Raw genomic sequence first — 18,351 nt, 5'->3', positions numbered from 1 at the left:
TCTTTTTCATCCGGGAATACAAAACGACCAGCCGAAGTCCCTACTTTGTCTCCCGATCTTTTTTCTGCAAAGACGAGCTCTATAAGGCTCACTGGCTTTTCACCGTGTTCTTATAATTCTTATAGGTAGGCATATTTTGATTTTATATATATATATATATATATATATATATATATATATATATATATATATATATATATATATATATATATATATCAAAATATGCCTACCTATATATATATATATATATCAAATCAAAATATGCCTACCTATATATATATATATATATATATATATATATATATATATATATATATATATATATATATATATTTATATTTAATTTATTTATTTTTCTTAACCAAATAACTTTCATGTTTTGTCTTAATGAGTACAGACTCTGTGTAGCTCACTGGGTTCATTTTTGTGACGGCAATTTTAATACCTTGAGGAATCAAATGACTAATATTCTAATGAGGGGGCTGGTTTTCCTGTTGTTTTATAACAAATTGGTGACCCTGCCACTTAATGTGCTATGAAATGGCAAAAATTCCTCCAGGCAGAGATGTTTGCGATCAACAGTGCCTCCAGAGACATCTTAAAATAACTGCCTTATAATGGTAAACAAGATAATTTATCAGCACTCTGGAATCCCCACAACACCAAAAGATTTTAGGCATTCAAATACGTTCCATTCGAAACATGTGACAAACACTGACTTCTACAACTGTTAACTGTTCCTCAGGATAATGGTGTTTGGCTAAAGTTTCAAGCTGTTTTTTTTTTTTTGTTGTTGTTTTTTTAAATCTCAAATTGCAACTACACATGTACAAATCAAGCATTATTTAATGGGTGCTCCTGAATAATGGCACCAACTCCATTTTTTTTAGTGTAAACATCATATACAATAAATAAATAAATAAATAATCTGTTATGGTGATTCCCCTTAAAACATTCTGAATACTCTGGTCCACTTGAAAGCCTTTTGCACTTATGCAGACTAGCCACAGAAAGGCCTGCACGGTAGTTTCAGTGTTATAGGAGGGTGAACTTTGTTGCATGCACTATACACAAAGAAAGAAAACAGCAAATCCTACTGCTCTGACAGTGTTATTGCCAGGCAGTTAAGGCTATTAGGTTAAATGAACCAAGTTATTCTGACTACCTTAAATCTCAGCCAGTTGGCTCACTAACTGGTAATACACTTCCAATCTTGAAATTTGAAATGTAGCCTGTCTCTCTCCACCATGTGAACTTCAGAAGGTAGCAACCTTTTTTCCCCCCCAAACAAAACTACAAATGCAGAAATGCACAATGTGAGTTTTTTTAAAATGCATATTAAAATAAAAATATCTAGATTTGATTATGTAACATTTGTGGCAAGGTATTATTGGACTTTTGGCAAAATGTGTGTGTACAAGAGTGTGTTTAAGCTTCAAATAATTCTGTGATCTATTAAGTGGGATATTTTCTAAGACATACACAAAGTGCCATGCAGCAAGTTGCATATTTATAGACATTTTCCAATAGATACCAGTTTGTCATGTGATCTGATGATAAACCCTAAATCCTACGTTTAGAAATATATATGATTGTGAATAATTGATATTAGATGTGTGTTCAAAGACATTGAAAGTCAAAGGAAATGGGTTTAAAATGGTTTACTATTGAGGTTATCTTCCTTTGATGTACAGGCTGATCAAAACATTATCCACATTTAAGGTGATCTGTGAAGGGCTTAAATGAACATAAATTAACATCACAATATGACGTTATGTTTTCTGTTGAAGACATTAAACATAATACTTCAGGTACAAATAAAATGTACAGAGAAACTTCTGTCATCTTAGCCACAGGTTAAAAGTGGTAATTCTGAGGTGCATTAGTAAGACCTTTGGCTTATGAGAAAGAACAGGACACTTCGGAATGGCAGCTGTAAAATTAGGTTTCAATCTAGAGTGTAACAAATATTAATGATAAAAATAAAAAACAACAACAAAACCTGAATGTGCTCCCAAGTAGTGAAAGCTGGTGTCAAACCTTTATGGATCATGGTTCAACACAGTTTAAGTTTACCTATAGGTAATCTTCCATGACAAACAAAGAAATCAAATTAGCTAAGAAATCAAGCTCTTAATGCTCCTTTGGTCTGGAAACCTTCCAGATATCTGGGAATTTTCCATTTCTGCTGGTTGGTCAACCTGTCCACTGTTACAGTCTGACCATTACAGTTTTATGGCCTTTTTGAAACATTTATTAAACTGGGATCAGCTTTCACAAGTATTGCCAGCACAGGTCCCTACTGAAAAAAAAATTATTTTTGCTCCATAGTGGAATACTAGACCCAGTTTGCACATAGGCCTCAAAAATCCTGGGAAACCCTTCTTTAATGACTTATGTGAAAAAATATGTCTGCTCCACGATCTATTATAAGGCTGCATCATATATCGCCTTCAAATTTCCTCTGACTTAAAATGTCTTAAAATGTCTCTGGTGATTGTCCCCATTTACATGATTGAACATAGTTAATTACAGGCATTTTAGGAATTGCACACATGAATGCTGAGTGTTTTCTGAAAGTCTTTCAATTAGTGATTTAGTCCATGCATTGGTTCATTAATTCATAAAAAAAAAAAAAAAAAAAAAAAAAAGTTAAGCAGCTGCAGTCAGTGAAATACAATGTTTAAATACCTATTAAGAAAGGGTTTGTCTCAAATCTCACTTGAACATACTAGTGCACTATTGTTCCAAGTTTCATCTTAGTTATTAGGCTAGATCCAAGACATTACTGTTTTTGAGCAACTGTAATTGGCAAACAACTGGTTAAAGGAATTATCTGTGTTATAACGAGTGACTGCAGATAACCTCTTGGGTGAAAATGCAATTAGGAAGCAGTGAAGTATGACTGCAAACATTGTGGGAAAATTACACTGATTCTGCTGGAGCAGATGCATTAAGCAATCATAAATGAAAGGCATCGTTACGTGCAAGACAGTTCAAAAGAGGGACATGTTCGAGGCTTCGGGTTCACACTTTACACAGTGACAATCTTACAGTATACATTTAAGTAGTGTTCAAGAAGCATCTGCACGTAGGGACTTTAGTGGGGGCATTCCAGAGAACTGTTACATATACTACTTTTATATAAACTTCAAGAAAAGTCACGTTTAAATCAAACAGTAAAGATGTGTGCTTGTTTATCAAAACTGATTTTTGTCTTCAGAATCAAGTTTTCTTCATTGTCCAGAACTGCTCAACAGAAAACAAAGGGGACATTTTAACTAATAACTCAAATGAAATACTTCTATGTGCACAAGGAATACAAATTAAGCACGTAATGGTAAACATTAATATATGACCAGTACTACTACTTCAGACACCTTGTATATAATCACATGGCAGATAATAAACTTGTAGTGTGATAAGGGCTCAAAATCAATCCCTATCAAAGCAGTCATTTTTCACCAAGTAGTGTATGCTACTCAAACATAGAACAGTCCCTTACAGCCACACCAAACGGTTATGAGTCCAAGCAGACATCTCCTCTTTCAATCTCACAAGCCACACTCCAAATGTTCTGCTTATGGAAATTTACAGAGATGTCCATGGTGTTTAGTGTCTAAGTAACTTCAAATCATTGCATATGTACTAATAGGAAAATTACTGCAGATGTTGTATATATTGGTGTGAATGAAATCATGGCACAAAACGGTGACAGGACAGACAAAATAAAAAAGGATCTAGTTGAAGAGGCTACCCTTGAGCAGGTCAGTTATTAGGCGTGAGGACAGGGCGTGTGCATCTAAGGGCTGTACAGAGGACAGTGTCTGCTTTCAGCTCGGGTCATCCTCTGGGTTGTGCTGATCCAGTAAGCGCACGTGCGTGAAGGGAAAATGACCACGCTTCCCCTTGCACTCACCCTCCCACTGGCCGTTTACATTGATCTTAGTCACCATCACCAAGTCACCGACCTGAAGTAAAGCATCACAACGCCAGTGTGAGAACAAGAGAACAAGACTGGACATAGATGTCACAAATTCATCCAAACAAAAACAAATAAAACATATCCAAACAAAAGTGTCCAGTGAGAAAATGACATGAATGAGACATTAAAATATAGCCACGGTTAAAGTAAAGAAGACATAACTTTGTACCTCTAAAGCAAGAGCTGTCTTGTCATAGGCATTGGGTACTCTCTTCTGAACTGCCCTGGCCAAGACGGGCCCATTCTGCAGGTTGGGCAAAGACGTGGGTTGGGCATACTGGCCTGGCTCTCCCAGCAGAGGAGGGGATTGGGAATTGTGGCCATCTGAATTTCCCACAGTGCCGGTCCCCCCGCTGCCCAGAGACCCCGACGTTGGAGAAGCTGGGCGGAATTTCTCCACGTAGGGCACAGGGATCATCCCCACGCGGCCCTCGGAATTCTGAGCATTCCACCACTGCTCTTCTGGCTTCTCCAGCACCCGGAGGACATCGCCCTTTCGAAACGGAAGGTCCTCATCATCGTTGCCAGGGAAGTCGAAGAGAGCACGGACATACTCTTCCTCAAGCCTCTGGGGACCCCCTCCCGTCCCTGTGCCGACACCGATGACTGAGGAGTGCTTGGCTTTGTTGATGGGTTCGATTAATGTAGTGGTGTCCAAGTAGTGTATCTTATAAAACTCCAGCAGAGCAGGGAGGGCATCAAATTCTTGGTCTCCAATCCGAAATCGAGAGGTAGTCAGTCCTGAAATGTAGATGAACAGTGGATCAAGTTCAGAAACTACCCAAGTATCGAAGAAAACAGTCATGGCTCAAAGTATGGAGTATACCAAATCTATTTATGGCGTTAAATGAAAAGAGAAACATTTGCAAACTGTGTCCTGCCTCCAATTCTTTTTAATACCGCTTATATTAACATATCGACATGACTAGGTTTAACATAACGGTTTAATAGGCACTTAAACTCTTAATGGGTGCACATAATGAATTAGAATAATTTATTAGATGCCTCTGGGTCACGAATTAAGACATTATCTATATGATGACCGTAAATATCTTAAAACGATCGCTACAACGTGATGTATTAGCGAGTGTTGGCAAGTCCATGCTAGCTAAATGATACGCATGCGCAAGCATGTAATGTGGATGGCGTACAAATCACGCCGTTACACCCCTTTTCTCTTTACCCTGTCGGCACAAATGCATTACCGATTAATTACTACTACTTACGATGTATACCGTGGTAGCTGTTCTCTCTCAAGCAAGGACTGCCTACTTTGTATTTCCCAGGCAAAATAAAAATACATTCAAAAGCTAGCCGGCTAACTACATTGTTCAATTTGAAGCGTCAGCGACGTCAGACTATTTTAAGATAACTTCACTCGACTAGTAACCATAGCTGACTACTTTTCACCATTTCGCCCCCCCCCCAATATTGTCGCTACGGATGTCTGCCAGTAGCTGCCATCTGAAGCCAAATCCGAAGCATTTAGCGCAAATGATCCAAATGAAATGACAAGCACAGTCAGTGCGACCAGATCATCTACGAACCAGTGGTATTTAAAAAAAAAAAAAAAAAATTTGTTGCGGAGATGGACCTACATAGTTAGCTACCTATAAAGGAGCTATCGTTAGGAAGCTGGGTGCTGCTTTGCGTTATCCCTTATACGAGTTAGTACTAGGCGGTAGCAGGCCAGTTAGACCCATGTACTACGCACACCTTACCTGGACCGGACTGCCGATGGCTGCTGATGCTGTTGATTATATAATGAGAGACTTTAGAGTTTTCTGAAACGGAGAGCACGTAGTCTCCAGGACTGGTAATGGAGTCCCTCACTAAAAACACACCATGTCTCTGTCCCTGCAGGAGCGAAACCGCCTCCTGTCGACTCAGTTTTCCCCAGTACCAGCTGCCGCGGTCCTCCGCGTCAAAATTTCCGGCCATGACTGCCACCCACAAGCCGAGGCTTCACGGGCCTTGTCTTCGCCTCTCCGTGTCCGCAACGGCGACTCAACTCATACAAAAACTTTACCGCCTTCTCGCTGTTAAAGACGCGTTTCAAATGTGCCCAGTGTTCACATTTACTCAAACCGACCCGGTAGAAGCGCTGAGACTCTGGTGCACATGTGCAAAATAAACCACGCCAGCTCTGCCGGATTATCAGTTAATTTTGCCAGAGCCAACCCTCTTCCACTAGAAGTTGTCACTGGGGAAGTTCAAATATTTGAAATGGCGGACAAGGGAAACATTTTTTGCCCTTATTTCCCGGATGTGACGTAAGCGATGCCCAAAGTTTCCAAAGATAGCCATATTGATAAGGTCACCGTGAACATACGCGGTACCAAGGGCGAATAAACACGGGGAACGTCCCGTCCTATCCAGATACAATAAAAACACAAGTGAAAACTGTTCACCGATCCAAACATACCTGGCACCCATTTTTATTTGTTTGGTTATCCAGAGCAGATCTATTGTTTATTCAATACAAAGATGCTTTTATTCCATATCAGTGGTATCGAGTAGTAAAATGTCTCGTTGTTCTTTGAAAGTGAGGATTCTTCTAGATTCTTCTACTATTCTGTCTAGAGGCTAAATGCTAGACTAATTGTTAACCAAACCAAAAGAATTCTTATCTATCTATCTATCTATCTATCTATCTATCTATCTATCTATCTATCTATCTATCTATCTATCTATCTATCTATCTATCTATCTATCTATCTATCTATCTATCTATGCTTTTAGATTAAATTACTTTTTTATTAGTATTTTTTTATCATTATTAGTTTTGCAATGGCTCGAATGGCCACTGAATGTCGCCATCGGCTGCGGCTGCATGCTCTAAGGACGCTTCCAATATCAGCGAATCTAAGGTCATAACATTTATGGTAAATCCGTCCCATTAAGATAATGTTCAAAATGACTAAGCAAGAGTCAAGTATAACCATTGAATGTTTATTTAGTCTATTGGCAATTACATGTTTTCTTCTTTACAATGTTTGTTTTCCACACATTTATTGTAGTTACTGTTACAACTGTTACAACCTTGTTTACTGACAAACAAGCCAAGACCGTGGTTTTTTTTCGTCCTGGGGTTTCTGCTTATATAGTCATTTCGATCAATAAACTACAAAGTGGTTTGTTTAATTATGTGCAGTCTAAATGGTCACATAGATTTTTAATATTTTTTAAAGTTTCTAGTTATATGCATGTGTAAATGTATTCGTTTTACACTGTACTGTGTTTTTAAAATACTGCACAGCTCTTTGTGAAAATACTGTCTGTGTTATTAGCCTATACGAAACTTTGGATGCAATGATGGGCACAATTATAAGGCCTATAACCCCCCTCCCTTTAAGTGAAGGAATATGCTTGAAGGTTCAAAAGAATAAAACCCACAAACTACACCTATTATCCTATTTTGATTATATAAGTATTATAATGAAAATGTTGTGTGATAACCAGAAAAGGCTAGAAAAGGTTACAGTAAGACTACAATAATAAACAATGCAATTTATATCCCTGCAAAATGAGACAATATTTATTACATAAATTCTGTAAGGAAGCAATATGGCATTGAAAGATTTGGCTTATTCACAACAAGTAAGCACAGTAGGAAATGTGAATGACAGCTCAAACAAAAAAAAAAGTCCTGATGAAGACATCCACATTATAGAACTGTATCAATACTTAATTCCCAAATGGATATTCCAAATGATTAAATGTAATGAACTTTGGATTATAAGGATCTGATGATTGGAATAAAAATATCACAAATAAATAGCAATTATACAGCAATTAAATCCAAGAGGCTAGAATGTTTCTATGAACAGAAGAGCAAACCTTTGACATTTTAATTGTCACTATTCAAAATACTCCAACAACGGTTATGTTTGATACAAGCTACTCTCTTGCTCTTTCTTTGGCGCTGTTCCTTCATAAAGCACTCCGTTTTTTCTTAAGTCAAACTTGGGGCGGCATCTCTGTGAAATATTTGGCTTTGTCTTTTCTCCAGGAGATCCTTGAGCTCAGGTGCACTGTGACATGGGGAGACATGCAGGTTTTAGGCTGCTGGGCATGGGACTTACAAACAGATGCATAGAGGGAAACACCTTGAGATATGTCCAGGTTTAACTAATAATTTATGGCTGGTGAGTTTTTTCATTGATCACCTCTCTGTCTCAGTCACTGTGTGCAATGGAAAAGCACATGCACACATTCTCATTCAGACTTCCACACATGCACAAGCACGCATGTTTGCACACACTCCTCTCCAACAAGGTCCAACAGGCACATAGGTAATGGTCCATGGTTAGAATAGAATATCTAAGGGGCAATACCTGAAAGAGAAGCATTTAAACTGCACTGGATATTGTACTGTACATAACTTCTATACCTGGTAAGCACTGTTGTTTTATGCATCATACAACATATCAATTTACCAGAGTATCTCTTTTTTTTTTTTTTTTTTTTTTTTTTTTAAGCAGCTGTAATACCCCATAAATGTGTTAGCTGGACACTAGCTGGACACACTTGGCTCTTCAGAGAATCACTGACCCATAAACAGTCCAAAGCTGAGCTGGGTCTCTTTTTCTCCTGTTCCCAGGTTTAAAGGTTGCAATTTCTAAGTGAAGCAGCACTTCTGCTCAGGTCAGGTGACCTGAAGACTGTGCTGCCTGATCCGAGATGTCCTTTGGTGGCTCGAAGGCTGCAGACGAGTCCTGTGACTGGCTGGAGCAGGACAGCTGTGAGCTCCGGCTCCTGGTGTCCTCCTCACCCTCAGCCTTCACGGCCCTCTTCTGACTGTTATGCCCTCCGGATGGCCCCCCTGTGGCCCTCCTCTCCTCCAAGGTCCACATGCTGTCCTCCTCCACCTCATCCCTGCCTTGCACCTCCCTGTCAAAGTCCAGTAGCTCCTCCATCATCTCCTCTATCTCCGTCTCGCCGTCCATCTCGCCGTCCACCTCGGACCGGAGCTCGCCGCCGCTCAGCGTCCCGTTTGTGTCGTCGTCCATGTCATCTACGTCCGCAGCCGCGCGGCCTTCCGGCTCGCTGGCCTGGCTCTCTCCAAACTCAAGGATGGTGGGCAGGTTTCCCTGCTTGGGGCAGCGTTTGCGCAGGCTCACCAGAAAGGGCTGCGGCAGGCAGAAGATGTCCACGTTGTTGCCCAGGTCGATCCACGTGATGCTGGGGAAGCTCTCGGTGTCCTTCAACGTGTCTGTGAGCTCCTTGAGCACAGCGCGTGTCAGCCGATTGCCATTGAGGGCTAGGGTCTCCAGGTGGGGCAGCGCAGCCAGCGTAGGAAGCAGGATGACGAAGGCCTCATCCGTGAGCTCGGTGAAGCCTAGCTCCAGACTGGAGATGCGGGAGGCGTGACGCTGCAGGTGGGCGCATAGGCGCTCCATGTCTTTAACCCCCAGAGGAATACCAGAGAGGTCCAGCGCCCCACCCGCAGGTGGGCTGGAGAGGACGGCTTTCAGACTAAAAGAAAGAGATACAGAAAGAGAGAGATTCAGTCAAGACAACCAGGCCTACTGCTGAACCTGAACCAAAAAACATCTTCAGAAAATAAATTAATCTAAGAAGCCAGCTCATGACTGAAAGCAAGGTTAAAGCAAGCCTGATAGGGTCTAAGGACAGATGGAAACTGAAAGAAGTAAATTTTCCCTTGCACATTTTTTTTTGACACACCTGATTCTTTTCACCTGCTAATCTGCTATTTACTGAGCATTTCATTTGTAGTATCATGGGTGTATAGCATAGCATGATGCAGTAACAAAAGATGTCATGGAGGAGTGGCAATGGACTAAGCAAAGTGATCATTACACTAATATGTCAATATATTGGCTGGGAAATCATTATCACAATTTCAAAAGCTCTATCAAGTTTCTCGAAATCCAGCAGTGAGCTGCTCCAAGTGACAGCAAGGAGGTAACGTGCGAGAGCAAAGTCTGCAGATGTTTATTTTGGGGGGAGAGCGCAGAAACAGCGCCAACGAGAGTGAGAGAGGCACAGCCACTCACTGCACACGTCGAGCGCTAAAAATAAGTGCAGTGGGGATCACTGACATTCCAGTGTGTGAGCTCAGGCAAAAGGAGCGGGAGGGGTTGCAGGCACCATGTAAACAGCCTTAAAAAGGAAAAGTAGAGGCGCACATGGATATCATTTGGCACCGACGAACATAGTAAACGGACCGCGTAGTCATACAGGGCAGAGAGGAGCTGAACTCAATTATGACCAAAGATCTGAAAAATGCTGCTGCCTTCTGGGCACGCTGGTAGAGGGAAGGGGATCAGAGCCTGTTGTGTTTGAGTGAATAAAACCTGAAATAAAGGGTTTAATATTGATGGGCCTCAAGCTCAGCATTTATATATATTCGTATATTTCACATTTCAAAAGCTGATAATATCAAAAGGACTCCAAATGTCTCTAGAAAGCTCTTCTGACAATTAAGCACCTACAAAAAGCACCTTGATTTCAAATATTTGGTGGCACCTGGTTTGGTGTTTAAAGCCCCCTCTTTTCATGGTGCATATTAAAAGAGGGCCTCTACCCCGTGGAGTGTGAGGAGTTGAGGGAAAACAAGGCATTTGTGCCAGTATTTGGCTCTGATGAGTCACAGTCACATCTCAATGCAGCAGATTCAGAGAAGCTTGCAAGCTGTAGACTCCACTGCTCTCTGTCAGCAGAGTGAGGAGGAGTCGTTCTCATACTTCAGCACTACATGGTCATGTGAGGATGACCTCATGAGTTTCCATTCCCTCTGAGTTTTCTCCCCTACAGATCCTCTGATTCTGTTGCTGGCCCAGCAAAGACAAATAACGATGCTGTCAGGGAAAAGGTCAAATTCTCTTTTCTGGACCAGAGGCCAAATCCCACACTCCTCATCAACTCTGGACGAGTGACCCAGCCCTCCCACCTCTGCTCCATCTCAGAACTGTCAACTTGATGTTTCCCTTTTATATAATTGAGAAAATACGACTCATTCTTTTTGAGACATATTAACTCTTATAAGGCAACAAAACTGACCAAATAAACATGTAATTATGCAAGATAAGTTATTCATGAAACCTTTCCATACGAGACCTGCTGAGCTGCTACGGCAGTCATTAAAAAAACGTGTTACGTAATGGCACATCAATGGCGGCTTGTAAATTTAGTAAGCCACAGTATTGTGGCTTACTAAATGTGAATGATTCCTTAAAATGAAACACAAGATGTGAGTTGGCGCCTGTGAACCAAAAGACACCCGATGCTGAAGGGCTCCAAGGGCACTCCTGCCACTGGAGAAGGAGGAGTGGTGATAAAGAGCTGAGAATAAGTGAGCAGAAGGAGGAAGAGCATTTAGAATCAGACATGACGTTGCTGCATCTCCTCACACAAGGACACATGCTGTTTCACCCATGCAGTTTTAACCCACCCCCCTCAGCAGCCAATCAAAAGTCCTTCTCACGCAGTAATCCTAACCCTAACCCTTACCCTAACCCTAACCCTAACCCTTATCCTAACATTACCCTAACCATTACTCTAACTCTAACCATTACCCTAACCCTAACCATTACCCTAACCCTTACCCTAACCCTAACCCTAACCTAACCCTAACCCTAACCCCCTCAGCAGCCAATCAAAAGTCCTTCTCACGCAGTAATCCTAACCCTAACCCTAACCCTAACCCTAACCCTTACCCTTACCCTAACCCTTATCCTAACATTACCCTAACCATTACTCTAACTCTAACCATTACCCTAACCCTTATCCTAACCCTAACACTAACCCTTACCCTAACCCTAACACTAACCCTTACCCTAACCCTTACCCTAACCCTAACACTAACCCTTACCCTTACCCTAACCCTAACCCTTACCCTAACCCTTACCCTAACCCTTACCCTAACCCTAACCCTAACCCTAACCCTTACCCTAACCCTTACCCTAACCCTTACCCTAACCCTTACCCTAACCTTACCCTAACCCTAACCCTAACCCTAACCCTTACCCTAACCCTTACCCTAACCCTAACCCTTACCCTAACCCTTACCCTAACCCTAACCCTAACCCTAACCCTTACCCTAACCCTTACCCTAACCCTAACCCTAACCCTTACCCTAACCCTTACCCTAACCCTAACCCTAACCCTTACCCTAACCCTTACCCTAACCCTAACCTTACCATAACCATTACTCTAACTCTAACCATTACCCTAACCCTTACCCTAACCCTTATCCTAACATTACCCTAACCATTACTCTAACTCTAACCATTACCCTAACCCTTACCCTAACCCTTATCCTAACATTACCCTAACCATTACTCTAACTCTAACCATTACCCTAACCCTTATCCTAACCCTAACACTAACCCTTACCCTAACCCTAACACTAACCCTTACCCTAACCCTTACCCTAACCCTTACCCTAACCCTAACACTAACCCTTACCCTAACCCTAACCCTAACCCTAACCCTAACCCTTACCCTAACCCTAACCCTAACCCTTACCCTAACCCTTACCCTAACCCTAACCCTAACCCTAACCCTTACCCTAACCCTTACCCTAACCCTAACCCTAACCCTTACCCTAACCCTTACCCTAACCCTAACCCTAACCCTAACCCTAACACTAACCCTAACCCTTACCCTAACCCTAACCCTAGATGTACATTATTTTATCATCTGCAAATCTCTGCCCTTCACTTACTTGCTCCTTTTTTTCTCTCTCTCCAGATCAATTATCCAGATCAGGCAGCAGGTGTGTAGGGGAATGCTTCCAGTGCAAGTGCAGGCAGGGGTGATATCAGTGTCACCCTTCATGTGCACAGCAGGAAACACTAAAGTTAGAGGCTTTGGAGGACAACGAGAGGGGGGAGCAGAGATGTGGGCAGTTGCTCTATAGTCTACTAAGCAACAAAGGTGACGATGGGAATTGAGTAAACAATCTTGATTAATATGTTTGTACATATGAATAAAAGCAGAGATGTTGGCTCTGACAATAGGTGGGTGGGTGGGTGTGAGAAACACAGGTGTTAGGAAGGCATTTCAGTCAGCAGTACAATTCAACACAATGCAATTCAGCAACCATTCATGGCGACATAATAATGCGAAGGAAGGAAGGTCACTCCATAATGATGTAGGGTTACAGAAGAATAGTAATAATCAACCATTTGCAGAGGAAAGTGATTTCTTCCTAATGAGTCTATGAAGTGTAATTAATTTGATTAGGAGTTTAATGCTAACAGAAAAAAACTTGATTTTTATTACTGGGCTAATGCGGTTTTAGGAACCTTGTTCTGTGGACTCATTTTTAATTTTATGAATAATGTTATTACTATTAATATTAATAATAATATTTTTAGTAATATTACTGTTACAGGCACCTAGAAAGAAGGGGCTGAAATGCTGAAGAGGATGTCTGATTTAGTCCTGATCTGAACCAGACGGGCAGTGCTAGCATTAAAAGGGAAAGAGAGAGAGAGAGAGAGAGAGAGAGAGAGAGAGAGAGAGAGAGAGAGAGAGTGCAACTAGCAGGAGACTGTGAGTGAATGCTAATAGAGTACTAATGCAGCAGTTCTTCTGCATATCAGAGTCCGACCCCGGAGCTGGCCCTACATACAGCAGATAAGAGGAGGAGAGGAGGAGAGTGCAGGAAACCTACAGGGTCAGAGAGGAAGGGAGCGACGGGGCCAGAGAGGAGCAGCACGTCAGGAGAAGAAGCTCCTGGCCTGGATGGAGGGGTGCACTGGAGAAGAGGAGAAAGTTGATGGGGGGGAAGAGCAGAGCAAGACCAGACATTCCCGGGAGATGACGGCATCGGTTCTCAACAGCAAATAGCAGATCCACCCGCCTCGACTCTCTAGAGCTCCGTATCAAAGCTATTACACATGCATGAAAGCATGAAATCCACACATGTGCATACATATGCGTGCACACTCACACACACACACACAAAAACACACACACACACACTCACACACACACACTCACACACACACACACACACACACACACACAGACATATACACACACAGACATATACACACACACACACACACACACAGACATATACACACACACACACAGACATATACACACACACACACAGACATATACACACACACACAGACATATACACACACACACAGACATATACACACACACACAGACATATACACACACACACACAGACATATACACACACACACACACACACTCACAGTCCCGCTTCTCTCACAAGTGTACACTGTCAGTTAAGTTGGATATTAAATTCATTGCACCCTTCACTGTTCGCTACATAAAGACTCTTATTGTTGTTTCTTCCTCCAGAGGAAGCCAAAGGTCTGTCTGTGTGCTCAGACAAGAGCCACTCCTCATCAGCTCCATGTGGGTCATTATGAGCACTTATGAACTGAGCTCAGAGTTGTAGACAGCAGTGCAGACAGACCAGGCAGCTGCTAGCGTCCAGCACTTCAGTCCAGCCTAATGCTCAGTTCCACCTCCACACATGGGCCAATGTCACCGTCATCTGCGGCAATTCAGGGATTTTAGTTGGGTTACATGCAAAAGATAAATCATATTTTATTTGCTATATTTGCTATATGGGTCATTCCACATAAGAGTTACTACATAGAGTCTCACACTCTAAATAGTAGGCTTTAGAAAATGCATAAATAGGTAATAAAAACATATTTATACACATAAAATTAACACTTGTCAACAAAACCAAACTATTTTATAATAACTATTTTATAATAATAATACTATTTTTGAAGATTTTGGATTTATTATTGTTACGTTATTGTTACAAAATACTTAAATATTAAAATATCAATAGTGATGGGGCTGAAAAACACAGTTTTTGTGAATACAGGGAGAGGACTGTTTAACGTGGTTTGTGAAAAACTAGATCTGCAAATAGACTGGGGAAAGTGTTCTGTAATTGTCCTGTGTACTAGCCATACTGTTCATTTTTCTAAAGTCGCAGCTACCAAAATCTGATTAACACAGCAATACATTGATGTCCAATGTACTCGAAACACTAGAAAATCTGGCTGGAGGAACTAATATGAGCGAAGGCTTGAGAAAATGGAGCGAGTGATGGAGCAGACAGATAGGGACAAACCAGTGGAACAAACCAGTGCTTCTTATACAATTAAAAGAGCGAGATGAATAATTCAAATGGCTGTGTGGGCGAAAGGCACCTTGTAATTTGGATGAGATTTTTTTTCAAATGAAGCAATGGTAATGACTTAAGATAAACATGTTGATTTCGTGCAAAACACAGAGCAGCATGTGGACAGAACAGACAAAAGAATCGAATGGTCCCAAGAACTGTCCTGATCAGCACCCCTACAGGTGGACTGGCTGATGAAAAAGGAGCTGAAAGTCATGGTGAGGATCCTCCAAGGTACAGGCTGCTCTTCCGGGGCCCTTGACTCAGATTCTCTCAGATCTTGGGAATACTAAAGACCCATCTACTGCCTAAACATAGCACTGCGACAGCCCAAGACCAGTGATCAGCTGCGTCTTTTTAGGGTGGCACACATTCGTTGAGGTTCACAGTACGGCACCTTCCACTTCCTTGACAGGTTTCGGTCTATTTCTACAAACGGCATCAAATGTACTCAAACAAATCAGCTGCAGAAAGATTGCAGACGGGACACGGAGAGGCTGGCTAACCACACCTTCCGCATACCATCAGCTGCTGCCTTTTCTGCTACAATAACAAACAAACAAACAAACAAACAAACAAACAAATAGTAAGCTGCTAACCGCAAATAAACCCTCCCCTAGGCACTGCATTGTTTCTGTCCACACGGCGAGCATTAAATTCGGATGCTCTTAAAGTAGAAGAGGAAACGGCCCTAATTGGGTCAGGCCAGAGCATGGCGCTTCACATTCCAGCACAGACCTGCAGTTGTGATGGAAGCTGGAAGCGTGTAGGGACAGAGATAAGACCAAAGAGCTGGAGCAACGCAGGACCTTTATCCAGCCGTATCTATGTTCAAGCTTGAGAGACATTGGGCCTGCGCTTCGGTAAGACTGGCACAGACGAGTGGGGAGCTAACGACTCCCCTAGAGTCTCCGCCAGCGTCAACACGCGTCGGCTCCCCGGTATGCAGCTACAGGCTGAGGTCCAGCCGTGTCACGATTGGCTGGAGGGAGGCAAGCCAGGGGGCGGGCCCTCTCTCAGTCACCCACTCAACCGCTGAGTGATTGCTGTGGCCGTTCGCCGGTGTGGAGCAGATTGGTTGATACATCAGGCCGGGAGAGAGGAGGCATGGCTTGTGTGGGCGTCCGCTCTGGTAACGCAGAATCAGATACTGTCTCCTCAGCACCAGCGGGGCTTGAAAGCACATTTAAAGTCATCGCTTTTGATTCAAGCCCAGGCAAAGGTCCCACAAGAATGATGACTCAGCACAAGTGTGGGTTCCAAGGAGTCACAGGCTTTATTTTATTCCCGATAAACATTTTAATTAATAAATGAGGCCTCGAGACGGCGGGTCACTGTCGGTCATCCACAAATAAGTCTGAGGACAAGTCATTTCAATCATCTGGGCTATTATATAATTGGAACATCAGCGGAGAGCAGCCCTGACCATCACTAAGCACTCAGCAAATAGCTGAGGAAAGCTACACTCCCTGTGATGGAGCTGACTGATAACATAATGGGCTATTGGAGAGGAAGAGAACAGATAAGAGAGAGCGACAAAGACAGCGGTTGGGGGGAGAGAGAGAGAGAGAGAGAGAGAGAGAGCGCACAACAGAAGGAAAGAAAGATGTCTGTTTAGCCACTGTGATACGTTATCCAGCAAAAGCCCTTCCTCCTCCCCCCATCTCACCCTCCGTGCTCACCAGGCCTGGGGTTTCCTCTTCAGCAGGCCCTGGCGTCTCCACTGGGAGTGTGGGCTCAGGTGGTAGGTCAGCTGGCGGCACACCTTCTCCATGGCTCCCAGAGAGTCCACCTCCTGAGCAATAGACAGAGGCAGTGGTGTCAGTCACGCGGCACACAGAACAGGTTCACGTGGACTGGCAGTGGACCAGAGTGGCAGGAAAAAAAATAAATAAACCACTAATTTTGCTGGCAGCTGTAGCGAAAGGAGAGCAGAGCAATGGAGACTGACAGAGACACTATATCACAGGCATAGGATTCGCTCTGACAAGCAATGGCGGTCGCGCATGCGTGTGTGGTCACATTAAGATGCAGGAGCACATCATGTGTTTGCAGGCTGTGGAGCATGTCGGATGCGTTAATTGAATCTTCCTGCACGGCTCCGTTCCCTCGCACTCTCACTCACACCCACTATGCTAGCACACCACCGAAGGTTTAAGCAAAGGGATACATACGAAGCTAAAACATTTCATATACCCCTAGGACAAAGGCATTCGAATGGAAACTTTCACAACGTTATGTCACCATACATTTCCTCTCTGTAACAGGTCACTCTAAAAATAATAAACAAGAGACAGAATTATTTCATGTTTTATTTACTATATAAGATTTTTAGATAGTTTGTTACACATGCTTTGTTAGCATTTACTGACACTGGCATCCACTGTTAGCTTTCCACTAGCTTCTCATAATACTTCTGTGGATTTTTTGCCCATTTGTCATGACAGAACTGGTGTGACTCAGTCAGGTTTGTGGGACTTCTTGCTCAGACACACCTTATTAGTTCAGTCCACAAATTTTCAATGGGATTCAGGTTAGGGCTTTGTGATAACCACCACAACACTGTTGCTTTGTTGTCTTTAAGCCATTTTGCAACAAGTCTGGAGGAATGCTTCACTATCCTCCTGGAAGACCCAGTTGGGATCAAGCTTGAACTTTCTGGCTGATGCCTTGAGGTATTGCTTCAGTATTTCTCCATAAATCTGCTCCAAAGTGCTCTAGTCCCTTTTCCAGCAAAACACCCCCACAATATGACACCGCCAACCCCATGCTTCACAGCTGAGATGCTGTTCCCTGGACTAAAAACCTCGCCCTTTTCTCTTCACACTCAGCACTGATTATTATGGCCAAATATTTATGTTTGATCTGACCATCAAACCTGCAATCTTCTGTCTGGCTTTTTTCTATGCTGCTCCTGGAGCGAGGACTTCATTTCACACTGGCATTTCAAGCCGCTGACACGCAGAATTCTCTTAATAGTGGACGTAGAGGCACACTGATGCCTACTTTACCACTTCTTCCCTTCTTGTCTTGGGGTACAGTTGAATCAAAGTTCAATCGTCCCTGGGAATTCATCTCTGCCTCCTTCCTGAACAATGTAGTTTTTATTTGGTCCCAAGGTTACTATTTGTATACAATTTCTTCTATAGAAGCTTGTGGTGCGTGCAGTTATTTGGAAACAGAAAAGAAGTGGACTTTTTGAGGT

General features: G+C 42.5%; 2 protein-coding genes across 5 annotated transcripts in view; both read right to left on the bottom strand.

Moving 5' to 3' along the window:
• Positions 1-1,646: 1,646 nt before the first annotated feature.
• crk (CRK proto-oncogene, adaptor protein) lies at positions 1,647-6,192 on the bottom strand. Its single transcript, XM_026997785.3, has 3 exons — positions 5,707-6,192; positions 4,155-4,726; positions 1,647-3,971 (listed from the first exon to the last, which is right to left on the bottom strand). Exons 1-3 carry the CDS (start codon positions 5,924-5,926, stop codon positions 3,834-3,836), a joined length of 930 nt encoding a protein of 309 aa, XP_026853586.1. The 5' UTR covers positions 5,927-6,192; the 3' UTR covers positions 1,647-3,833.
• A 731-nt stretch (positions 6,193-6,923) lies between these two features.
• lrrc75a (leucine rich repeat containing 75A) overlaps positions 6,924-18,351 on the bottom strand; it is a 19,285-nt gene continuing 7,857 nt past the window's right edge. For 3 of the 4 annotated variants that reach the window (XM_081700124.1, XM_081700121.1, XM_081700120.1), the window contains 3 exons: positions 16,829-16,941; positions 13,632-13,715; positions 6,924-9,463 (listed from right to left, as the gene is read on the bottom strand). In XM_081700124.1, the coding sequence (XP_081556250.1) occupies positions 8,629-9,463; positions 13,632-13,715; positions 16,829-16,941 (1,032 nt within the window). In that variant the 3' untranslated portion in view covers positions 6,924-8,628. The remainder of the gene's footprint in view (positions 9,464-13,631; positions 13,716-16,828; positions 16,942-18,351) is intronic. The other variant, XM_081700123.1, reaches the window with a different exon arrangement.

Source organism: Electrophorus electricus, chromosome 17 (assembly GCF_041902795.1).
Source record: "Electrophorus electricus isolate QZ-2024a chromosome 17, ASM4190279v1, whole genome shotgun sequence".
NCBI classification, from domain to species: Eukaryota; Metazoa; Chordata; class Actinopteri; order Gymnotiformes; family Gymnotidae; genus Electrophorus; species Electrophorus electricus.
Note: the sequence above shows the minus strand (reverse complement) of the source record. Positions and strands in the feature narration are given on the sequence as shown.